Source organism: Poecilia reticulata, chromosome 19 (assembly GCF_904066995.2).
Source record: "Poecilia reticulata chromosome 19, P_reticulata-male-v2, whole genome shotgun sequence".
Taxonomy (NCBI): Eukaryota; Metazoa; Chordata; class Actinopteri; order Cyprinodontiformes; family Poeciliidae; genus Poecilia; species Poecilia reticulata.
Genome location: NC_088848.1, coordinates 21454018 through 21466037, shown reverse-complemented (window position 1 = coordinate 21466037; position 12020 = coordinate 21454018). Strand labels below are relative to the sequence as shown.

General features: G+C 37.7%; 1 protein-coding gene and 1 long non-coding RNA gene across 3 annotated transcripts in view; one reads left to right on the top strand and one right to left on the bottom strand.

The window, feature by feature from the left end:
• The window catches only part of LOC108167289 (uncharacterized), a 98923-nt gene that overhangs the window by 45129 nt on the left and 41774 nt on the right, over positions 1-12020 (top strand). The window contains exon 2 of the long non-coding RNA XR_014084959.1: positions 10849-10963. This is a non-coding gene — a long non-coding RNA (uncharacterized LOC108167289). The remainder of the gene's footprint in view (positions 1-10848; positions 10964-12020) is intronic.
• Positions 2559-11823, bottom strand: LOC145549042 (uncharacterized). Of its 2 annotated transcripts, none has more exons than XM_081600171.1 (5): positions 11702-11823; positions 7506-7559; positions 4516-4644; positions 4400-4425; positions 2559-2825 (listed from the first exon to the last, which is right to left on the bottom strand). In XM_081600171.1, the coding sequence occupies exons 1-5, from the start codon at positions 11760-11762 to the stop codon at positions 2769-2771; spliced, it is 327 nt and encodes a 108-aa protein (XP_081456297.1). In that variant the 5' UTR covers positions 11763-11823; the 3' UTR covers positions 2559-2768. The 2 variants fall into 2 exon arrangements, with proteins under 2 accessions (XP_081456297.1, XP_081456298.1); XM_081600172.1 differs by having other exon boundaries at positions 2559-2801; positions 11702-11821.

The following is a 12020-nucleotide window of genomic DNA, read 5'->3' as shown; positions in this document are numbered from 1 at the left end:
TCAGTCAGAACTGTTATTTTGGAACTCACAGGCAGGAGGAGGAGGGCTGGTTTGGTGTGCAAAAATATCTCCGATTTGACCCAATTAGTTTTATTAAACTCAAACCCAATGTTAGGACAACCCTAAAAAAAACAACATGAGCAACAACTGAAGCAGTAATGCCAGATGGCGTTATACAATTCGCAAGACCTACCTTTTATTTTGGGAGTACACTTCCAGTTAGCGTCATGTAAATTAGCATATTAACTAAATACTTAGCTTGCTATCTAAATATTTATTTTGAAGCTATATGTTTAGTCTGTAAACTGAATATTTAGCTCAGCACTAAATATTTCGAAGATAAACATTTAGCTTGCTAACTAAATACTTAGTTGAACCTGTTTGAAACATTATGAGAAGATTACTTTTTTCCCTTCATCTACTTTTTCACTCTCTATGCCAGATCTCTGAATGGCCTGTATGTGTCTCCATCTTTCTTCCATCAAGTCTCCAGTTACAAGATCCCACAGTGAATCATTGTTTACAGCCCTGTCAGTTTTTGGGACTCTTTGTGGGCTTTTATTGACCCTCAGAAAGCAGAACGGTGGAGATCAGGGTGGCTTTGGACATAAAGATAAAGGAGACAGTCTGTGGACGCCTCTAAATTGTTCCTAGTCTGGCAACAGTTGACCAAACAGAAATGTTTCCCTGACAAAGAAGAGACCACTTTTCCAAAGACCCCATCCTTTTGAGAGGTTGTGTAAAATGTTGGAAATGATTTGCCTACTTAGGGCTTGAACCACAACGCCAAGATGATTTCTGATGCATTTTCCTATTCTCTTAGGTTGATAGCTAGAACGAAGAGAAATTGCCTCTTTATCTGTTAAAGGGTAACTGAGTAAAACACTAAGGCTTATTGACTTATTGTCAGTCACTTTTTTTCTTTTTGTAGACAAAATCTCTAATTGGTTCTATGTAAGAATAAATGGTGCTGTAGAGATAGTGGCCTTTCAAGTGGTTCAAAGTGTCCATCCATCCATCCTACTAGTGAGATAGATAGTGCTAGCTCTTTAGCTAGCTAGATAACCATCAGAATAGATCAATGGTTTCCAAAGTGGGTCCTCGACGGCCGGCATCCTGCATGTTTTAGTTCTCTCCCTGGTTTAACTCACCTGGATCAAATGATGACTCATTAGAGACCTAAGAAGAACATTGACATGCTGAAAAGGTTCTTACTACCACCAGAAAGAGAAATAAAACATGCAGGATGCCGGCCCTCGAGTACCGACTTTGGGCACCACTGAAATAGATAGTAATAGATGGCTAAATAGCTTGTTATCTAACTAGCTATTTAGTTAGATAGCTATTTAGCTAGATAGCTAGCTAGCTAGTTGGATTATCTATCATGTTTAGACATGATTCATTGGGGGATGTCAATCAAATCAGCAGTCTTGCGTCAGAGCAAGAGCTGGCTTAGAAGGTAAAAAGGGTAATTGTCATGACATTTTGGGTTGTTGTCATGCCCAGTGTAAGATACTCATGCTTTAGTGTTGAGGTTCTTTCTTATAATCTTAGATTCTTATATTCGTGAAAGTATTTTTGATTTCGTTTGTTTGTGTCCTGATCAAGAGGTACCGATTACCTCTTGATCAGATCCTTCTATTGTTTTCCATGCCGATTGTCGTTCCCATTGTTTTGCTGTTTCCTGTCGAATGTTTTCCAGTTCCTCTTGTGTATGTGTCTCTGTTCAAGTAGACTCCTTTTTCCCCATCTGCGTTTGGGTTCAATTCCACAAACTTTGGCCTCAATTTGGACCCGACCTAAAGCAAGTGTTGATAGCAGTTCCCCAGACGACTTCAGCAAACAGAGCAAACAGAATAAGAGGCTCGGAGTTTGTTGAAAATATAGCTCCTTTCTAACTCTGACTTCACTTAATAGTACATGTGGCTAAAGAGGGTGACGTTTTCTTCAGTTTTCATGAGGAGGAAAAAGCTGAACTTCAGTCAGTATGTAGAAAACGGCTCAAATCACCATTTAAAACCCGTCTCCATCTGCTAGTTATTACTCACTGTTTGTATAAATGCCGTCTGGGTTATTAGAGAAGATTTTCTCTGATTCTCCTGCATGTGTTTCCATTGTGGAGGAGATGCTGTCAGAAAGCGGGTAAAGGTCTCATAATGTTAATATCCACCATATGCAGTGGAGGTAAATCGGCACTGAAACACAGCAGGCCCAATCTGAGCAGCGTGACACGCAGGCTTGACTGAACACATGCTTTAAGGATGCAAAATGCACAAATGAGTCTGTTCATCCACTTTCTACTCCCACTTACCTTTCCAGGAGTCAGAATGAGTTAATGTATGAAACTGTATATGCAGTAAGTTAGCACATATAGTGGAAAATGAGTGATAAACGCTTTATATTTCAGCGTTTTGATGTTGAGAGTTCTCTGGTGAGCCAAATGAGAGGGCATTTTGAAGGTGGGTGCTGCCATCTGGTGGACATGTTTAAAACTGCCGCCTGAGTAGAGTGCTTTTTCTTAGTAAAATACTTTTTAAAAAATATCCAAACACACACGGTACATGTCAAAAAATATTTTATTTACAAAGTTTTCGAGACAAGAAAGAACCAATAAGACATGCATCAGCAGCTCCACAGTGATGCCTTTCAAGAGGTAGAAAAGGTGGAACCGTTCAGCGCTGCAACACAAGAAGCAACATGGAGCCGCGTGTGACTGACTCCTCACCCAGACGCCGCTCTGACCTCTGCCTGACCTTTAGCACCGCTTGTCACTGGATACCGCTGCAAGCTGAGTGGCTGGGCTGATTCAAAATGATAGAATGTGGCTGTGGTGAAGGATAATAATAATAATAATAATAATAATAATAATAATAATAATAATAATAATAATAATAATAATAATAACAAAAAAACGATGATTGGAGATTGCTTATTGCTTCAGATTATGCTAATTGACAGTGTGTCACAAAAATATTCACACCTGGTAAACTTTGTCACGTTTTGTCAGGTCTGGACTTTAATTGGACCAATTTAGCACATTTTGTAGCTCTGGCTGTGTGATGGCTGGCTGTTCCTCCACCCTAGTCCTATAATTTTTTTGCATCCTCTAAACATTTAGCTTTGTCTAACCTCCCAACAGGTTTCCTGCACCTACAGAAAAGCTTACCCCACATCATGATGCCCCCACCACCATGTTAGACACTCTTTCTTTACAAGTTACAGATTTTTTACAGAATCTCTTGGCTGGTTCTGTTGTTAGTGCTCTTTCCATTAGAAGTGGGCGGATAAATCTAAAATATCAATAACATCAAAGCCAATTCTGTATTGGATCAATACCAACGTGGTAAAATCAATGTGTTTAGTTTCAGATTCCGTCTTGACATTTTGTTTTGTAGTTTCTCAGCTCTATCTTGAAAAATGTTTTATTTAAATTTGCTCTCAAATGCAAATTTTTCACACTTATTTAGGAAAAATGCACACAAATCATGTTAACAGTAGGCTGGTCACAATAACAAACTTTGCTGGACGATAAATTATCCCAAAAGTTATTGTGATAAATGATAATATTGTTGTTTTGAGACCATTTCCAGGTAATATAATGATAATGGTATAGTAATTCTCAAAAATCAATAAACTTAAAATTCTAATGAACATATAACACTGTAACTGTAAGACATTTTAAATGTCCAAAATAAATGAATAAAACAATGGAGATGACAAATAAAATGAATTATGAAGTGAAAAATTGTCCTTCAAATAAAAGGGGCTAGTTGAGACCAAAACACCAGACTGAGAACTTTTGACATCCTGGTTTTGGTAGAAAGAGAGAAAAGAGAAAAATGCTAAATCATGCAGCTGGAAATTTTTGAACTTGTTTTAATTTATCATGCAATTAATTGATTCATTGCAACAGGCCCAGTTAATGTGGTGTTAAAATATTTAGCAGACACTTACTGTCTTAGGTTTGAACAAAATAAAGAGAATAGAAAAAAGATCTGAAGGTCAGAAGCTTGATGAAATATATAAAACTTCAATAAAAAGTATTGGTATCAGCATCTATATCTGCGATTTGGCCCATATCACATTGGTATCGGGTTGATATCAAAATATGAAAAAATCGCACGCCTGTACTTTCCATTTTTAATAAGACAGCAGACGCGTTCCATGAAGACCAAGGAACGCGTCTGCTGGGTTCCTTGGTCTTCATGTTGCTTTTTTGTTCTCTATTATTCTCCAACAAACCTCTGAAGCCTTTACTAAATGAATTCTCATTCTGCATTAGGTTTTATTTAGTGGCATCTGAGTAAATGGTCACACTTTCTGTCCTGTTTCGTCTTGGTCTGTCACATAAAATTGCAATAAAATACATTGAAGTTTGTGACATACTGTAACAACTTACCTCTGAAGGTCTCCTCACGCTTGATTCTAAAGAGGAAAACGATTTTACATCATGAAAAAAAACAAAGAAATAAAGTTTACAATTTATCTAATACGTGGGAGGGTGAATGTGTTCACCTGGCAGGTTTATCTGTTGACCTGGGAAGTTTATCTCCGCTTGTTTCCTGATCATGCAGATCTTGGACAGAATAAACAGGGCGGACAGGAAAAGGCCGATCCCACCTCCGATCAAAACGTACTTCAAGTCTGGAAACAAAACAAGTGTCAGTGACCACGAGGCGCCTCTCCCCCATGACCAAGATGACCAAGCAGAAAGCCAGCTTGCTGAATGCCAAGCAAGCGCGCGTTGAAGCGTGAATGAAGGAGACACGTTTGATTTCGCAACATGTTTACTCGTCGGTCTGATTCACGGTGTCACGCTCCCCGTCTGCAATGCAAGTTGCGTCACAAGTGTTTGCAATCCGAATCCTGTATATCTGGGAATCTTTCAGGGCCAGGAGGTCACAGCAGGTCAGAGCCAAAGCCGGATAACCAAGTAGAAGCATTAAAACTGGGACGGGTGGAGTGATGAAGAGGATGGTCATGTCAAGATTAGTCGATCTAACCTGCAGGGTTTGGATGTTTCACTGCAAAAACACAAAACTTTACAAAGAAATCAGTAGATTATTTAACTAATAAGACATTTTTTCCAAATTAAAAGTGAAATAATCTTGCCATTGACAAGTACTTTTTCCATCAATATTAAGGAATTGTTGGCTTAAAACAAACTTGTATCTTGCTGAAAAGTTACTTGTGAGTGATTTTTTTCTCTCATTTCAGGTGTACTAACATATTTGTATCAGAAACTTAACCAAATATACTTGGTTAAATGTTGTGTTTTTGCAGTGTTCTTGCTCCAACACCTCTAAGGATGGTGAACAAATGTTTTGACTGCTCTGATGAAGAAGCTGAAAAAGAAGTAGAATCTCTTTTTCAAGAACTTTGAAAAATGCTACTTTTAGTTTGAGTCCATCCATTTCAGTGGGGGAAATGTCTTAGGTAGCAGTTTTCAATTCAGTTCTCTCCAGAACTAGAGTTTGACACCTGTGCTGTAGAGTGAAGTATGGCAGTCTAATGACTGTCATGAGATGCTAACAGCTCAATTTTCAGGCAGCAGAGATGATACTCCTGGATGGCTCTATCCAGGGCAGGTTACTGCTTTCTGGCTGTTTGGTCAGAAACCTGTTCAGAGAAAAGTTGGAGTAGAGGATATAATTCTTTTCCCCATTGTGGTCGATAGAAGATATTGTTCCATGAAGCCTCCCTTTCTCCTCCTCTGGCATTTGGGGTCGTAGTTCAGGTATTATGTGAGCTTTTCGGACGATAACCAGCTGCTCCCAGTTGTAAAGACAATACTTTGTGATTGGATCACACAGTATCTCTCTGGTTGGTTTTCTGTCTGCTGAACTATTTCTGTTGTTTTACTACAGATGACCACTAGTCTGTTTCATAAAACTCTGGTTGTATTTTCAAGGAGTTCATGATGTCACTTAGTTTTACAAGGTTCAATATCCTACAGGCCCTCTTCATCACAAATCCTTCATGCTTAATAGTGGGTGCTTTTTTTTTTTTTTTTTACATTTTGACCATTTGTTTTGACCAACACACAAAGCTCCAGTTACATCAGCAGTAGAATTTGACTACACAGTTCATGGTGGTAGAACAGAAACTGTGTGTCTGTAACAAGCCGAACCTGAAAAAGGGGTGTGATTATCTTTGCAAGCCACTCTATGCACATCAACGTTGTTTATGCTGTCACTACACTTTTTGGGCTTGTAGTTAAGGTTTTATTTGAGTAGCTGGATATATGTGTGAAGTGAGAAATGATATAAACAAAGGCAATGTGTCATTTTCTGTGGAGATAAGAAGATATCTCTGTGAACCAGAACATACAGAGGAGGAACTGTTGGTTAGAGCGACAGAAGTTAGCTGGTCAGCGGTGGGGTATTTTTAGCAGCAACGGCACACGGTTAGCACAGCAACACACGGATTTAGTTGTGAAAACAGCTTACAAGGTGAACTGTTCACCCGGCAACACTTTTCAACTCTATACATAATATGAACTTTGCTCAAACCTTTATTTGAATTGTTAGATTTTACTCTCAAATATGCCTTATTCTGATCAGCAGTTAGCTTGTTGATGCTAACTGTTGCTCCTATTCACTATTAATGGATATTCCACACATGCTAATAATCATATTGGAAGCACTTTATCACCACCTAGTGGTTGGTGTTTTTTCCAAATTCTGCATCAATTCGTTTGTCACTCTACAATCTGTCCCAGAAACACAATCCATGCAGTTAGCTTGTTTGCGTATGCGCTAAAATAAACAATAAAATAATCTGGATATATTAATTAAAAATATTACTCACTATTAAGACATTTTTACCTAGACAATATTATAATTCCCTCAATGAATAATGACTGTTACAATTTAGTTTGTATAAAAGAAAATGTGTACTGGACTCTCTGGACTGTAATGTTTTTACACTGTCAATGCGTCCTCTGGTGGACCAAGAGAAGACCTTTATTTTTATTATGCACATTAACTAATTATGTTAAAGACTATATCCAATCTGTTTATGGGAAACACATTTATTTATCCATCTTTCCTCACATTTTTTCGTAGTCAGACATATATGTTTACTTGCGTAACTTTTTTTTAGGAAATAGCAGTCAGGTGAAATGCGATTGAACTGCTATTTGTATTTTTATTAACTTTAAACCATATACTGTTTACACAATTACAATGCAATAGAAAAGAAAAAAGAAATAAAAAAATCCTTCCGGGAAGTATTTCTTTTAGTGCATGCACCAATAAGATAACAGTATAGATCGTACCGTTAGCTTATTTGCACATGCGCTAATGTCTCAGATCTGTGCTTCTGGGACAGATTGTAAAGTGACTTTGCTAATTTGCACACTAAATATCTACATTACCATCAGTTTTTTTCCCCTCATATGAAACAATTTTTCCTACTAGAAATGTTTTAAAATAAAAGTACATTTTAATACTACATGCTGTTCAGCTCTAGCCACGGAGTTAGCTCATTCTTTGTTGACCCACCTAGCTTCTCTTCCGAATCTCCTCCATCTCCCTTTACGTTCACCAGCAGACAATCTGAAAAACAGAGATTGTACTTCATTATTTTCAGCACACAGATGGTGTTCTGCATAAACAGGAAGACTGTAAACCCACAGCTGTTTCTGTCACTGCGATCAGATAAGGCCTACTTCTATTGTGACACTTGTTTTGCACACCTGCCTGCACCGGGTGATGATTGGGGGGTGCATTGATGCACAAGCAGCACTTTGAAAATAACATTTCTGGGTCAAAAATTTGCAGCCGTAGACTTTTTTGATTATTATTTTAGTCAGGCATATTCTGAACACTGATCAGCCTGTCTTTCCTTTAGAGCATCACTATTTCCTGTTTTTTTTTTTTTTTTACAATCACAACATCTACTGTCTGTCTTCTCTTTGTTCTGCTGATATGGAACCAGCTTCCATGCTGCCAGGTTGTCTGTGGTTAGAGAGGTAAACCTCTGACTTCTGGCTTATACCTCAAACACAGTACCTACAGACACATGTACACTACACCTAAGAACAAAATTCAGACCTTACTCAACGACTTCCACATAACTAAGAAAGATATACAGTAGATATGCTTATTATGGATCTGATTAAACGAATTTGAAATATTTCATTATTTTTGAAATTCAATGGGGTGGCCAGTATTTCTTAAGTGGGGCCATGGCACCCGCTGTACCCCTTTTGGGGGCACCACTGGTAACACAAAGAGCCTACTGCATGAAATGTTTCTAGATTCAATAGTCAGGCGTTCCAGTTTTTTGTGATTTCATGGTCATGGGAATTTACGCAAAATCAACGGATTCCCACATTTTATTGTGCTAATGCATAATTGTGAACTTATTGCAAATTTTTCTTAAAAATTTGTCAAAAACATTGGGTTTTAAGTGACTGCTACCTCCCAATATTTGGCAGTATTACTCACTTCTGCAACTTTGCTGCCTCAGTCTTACTGGATGTCAAATTATAATCGAGTAACAAAAAGAAAAACTACAACACAAACTTTGCACGATGCCCCAAACAACCAAAAATTGCTGACTTTGCTGAATAAAATTCTGCTTAGGTTGTTTTTTTTGTGTGTGTTTTGATTTTATAAATCTTGAGTGAGTTCTGGTCAGCTGTCATTGCTAGCTAATCTAGCTGAGGACACCGAGGGCAGAGGAGGAAAACTAAAATTTATGGCACCCATCAGCCAAGCACTCGATCCCCCAGCTGGAGCCAAAATAGGTGGAGTGGTGCTGTGGGAACTGCGCTGCTAAAACAGTGCAGAAATGCTCAGTAAGGAGATCTGTCACAGCCCGAACCTCGCCACGCTTCTTACTCTTAATTTTTGCTGTATGAGTCGTTACTGTATGGAAGACACATCAAATCTAAACCACATGAAAGTGAGCGGCAGTAACTTGTTCCTATTTATAAAAAAAATAAAAATCAGTTCAGTCACATCAGCTCGACATGCTGAGTGCCTTCAGAGTGTCAGATAAAGTTTCCAGTGGCCAGGGTGTGACCTCTTACATAATGGGTCGTGTCTAACACGGACACCAAGCAGTCAAACACATTTACTCCCAATGCTTTTGTACTGACCCCTTACACCACAACGCTAATTCACTGTGTTACAAGACACACCAAGGCCTGATTTCTCAACAATAGAATAGAAAAACTATTTAATACAAGATACAGTGTCTGCTGAGCTAGTTGTGTCTTTCAGATATCAAGTAAATAGCATATAATTGGTACTCTAACGCTTTGGGTTGTTTGAATACATGCTGTGAACTATTGTTCACAGTTTATTTTCTAATTATGTTCTTTTCACGAGCCATGGGATTCAATAAAAATAAAAAAAATGAATCAAGCTGTGTGCATGGTGCTTTTGTGCATCGGATTTATGTGCGTTCCAGAAACGAGTTAATACAAAGGTTCCGGCTGGAACCCTTATTTAAAAATCAAAAATAAAAGCTATTTTCCATGTGAAATTTTTTTGACATGTTAAAGGGTATGGAATAAATTCATCAAAATTAAAGCGTTAAAATCCCTGCCCTAGTTTTCACTCATCTTTTATTGCATTCACTAAAATATTGATTTAGATAGCTTTTCTTAATAAATGTATTCAATTGAGAACTGCTTTTTGGATTTACTCAGGTTATGTCTGTCTGATTTTACAATTAGTGTGATGATCTGAAACATTTAAGTGTCAAATCCCTCCCTAAAAAAACAGGGCATTTTTAATGGGGTAAATATTTTTCACTGAGATTGAAAGTATAATGTACAAAATGAAAGAAAAGCTGAACACAAAATAGTGGTGGCAAGCACAGTTAACATAATGCAGTGTTCATTACTCAACATTCAGTACTGTCGTCATTTTGTGGTCGGACCCAAATGAAGGCGGAACAGGCATCCACTGGTGAAGTGAAGTTCTTTTAATAATAATTATGAACTTATAACTAGGCTCACTGGGATCAGGCAAAAGATCAGGCAGGACAAGATAAACCAGGAAATAAAGAGAAAACGGTGGAAATGAACAGAGGAGTCCAGCAGAGTGTGACTGACAGTGAGGAGCTTGATGACTTGACAAACAACTGGTGGCAAATTAGAAACAGGCTGTGAGGTGAGACCAGGCAGGCAGGCTGATGTATTTAATGTAAAACTTTAAATGAGCTGGGCAGGAAATGAACAATAACCAACAAAAATACAATAAAGGAAGAGAAGGAATAAATAAGCTAAGTATAAGGAATAACTAAATATGCAGGAAGTAAGGAAAAAACAAGGAAATGACCAAAAATGGAAACCTGGAAACGAACCAAAATACTCAAACAACCCACATTTTTGTGTATTTTACAGATAATTTATCCATCAAAATCCCTCATTATCTTAAGTGTTGTTTTTCACACTTGGCTGAAATAATCTTTTGATCTGGCTGCATCACATGTTTGAAGCTGAAGTCGCTAACTGACTTTGGTTAAAAACAGATCTAAACCTCATCTAAGTTGTAATTCATTACAACACGTTAACCAAACTACAAAATTATTTTCGTCCATCAAAATTAAATAATTTTTGTTTAATACATTCAAAAAATGTGAGCTAAGATGGCTGCTGTTTTCCTAACCTTCATAGCTAACAAACATACATCAGCTTAGCTGTTGTTTGTTTTAGAACCATGTCAGGAGCTTCACCCTCCATATCACCAGCTGCTAACTCCTGACGAAGCAAATTCAATTATTTTTAAGTGTGATAAAGATGAAAAGCGGATCATCACTGCTTAGCTATCATAGTAATAGTTTACAATAATCTTTACATTTAACCAATATTTCTCTTCCTTTTTGCAGCAGCCCAGGCGAAGCCTTGACTTGAGTCTGATTGAAAACCTGTGTTGGGAGTTAAGTACCTGTGTGTTGACAAAGAGACCTTCCAACCGCAAAGACTTGGAGTTTATCACCAATGGTAAGTCTTTTAGAAACCTGTTGAAGGTCAGTAACTACTGAGAAGGGTATAAATGCTTTTTGACATGTCTATTTTTAAACACACAAACATTTGAGGCACTTTGTAAAAAAATAATCTATGAATAAAAATTTCTAGAATTGTAACATGGAAGTAAAAAGACTTCTGGTTTTGATGATTTACCACAAAAATGCAACGAACATTAGTGTGTGACCGATACACCAACCTACATTTTACCTTGGGAATATAACCATGTTTATTCTAGTATTGTGTAGAATATATCAAATAAAATAATTATTAAAGCGCTCAGTCCTTCTTTTGGCAACCAACAATATGCTAATGCTAACCAGAGACCACCTAAAATATTTTATTTTGGTATTTTCTTTCTGCTGGCCTTTCTATCTCGGAGTACAGACTTTAACAGAGTTTGCCATTACATCAGTGTCAAAGAAGAGTTCCTCCTTTTCAGTTTGAGGGTTTTTAGTGTGTATCTTAGTTACAAGGTTCTAAAATAATTTAAATCCAATCTGTTGCAAAAAGACATCATTTGCAATTCAAGGTTCTAATTTCTTTGTGACCTCTCCAAGTTAGTTCTAGACTCTTGACAAGACTCTTGACTTGTCAGGATGACAACTTGCTGTTGTCACCCTGACTCGCCAATTTGTAGTTTTGTTTTGTTTTGTGTTCTAAAAGTGTTGCACCTTTTTCACCAGAGGAAAACGAGGCGTCCGTTATACTCACCAGTAATCAGGAAAGCTTTGATTACGGCTGGCATGCACCCAGGGAACTGAACTGTCCTCATCTCCGGGTGTTTCTGCTGCGCTTACTGACTTCTCAAACAGCTCTGACACTTTCTTACAAAAGACTTGCAGCTTCCTGTGTTTTGTGGTTTCAACGCTTTGCTGATTAAATGATTATGTCCTAAACTCTGCGCTCAGCGTACAATATTTTCTCTCTATCTTCACTTATGCAGCATGTGGACAGATGTGGGTTTTAACCACAGTGCTTCGAAAAAGTATTTACTCATTTCAAGCGTCTTCTGTTTTTGACCTTTTTTCAC

Bases quoted from the DNA above. Each gene is read 5' to 3' on its own strand.
- LOC145549042 (XM_081600171.1), bottom strand. From the start codon at position 11,762: ATGAGGACAGTTCAGTTCCCTGGGTGCATGCCAGCCGTAATCAAAGCT. The intron at 4,645-7,505 runs GTGGGTCAACAA...TTTTGTTTCCAG, and splicing joins AGATTCGGAAGAGAAGCTAG to ACTTGAAGTACGTTTTGATC. The intron at 2,826-4,399 runs GTAAGTTGTTAC...CCTTCACCACAG, and splicing joins GCGTGAGGAGACCTTCAGAG to CCACATTCTATCATTTTGAA.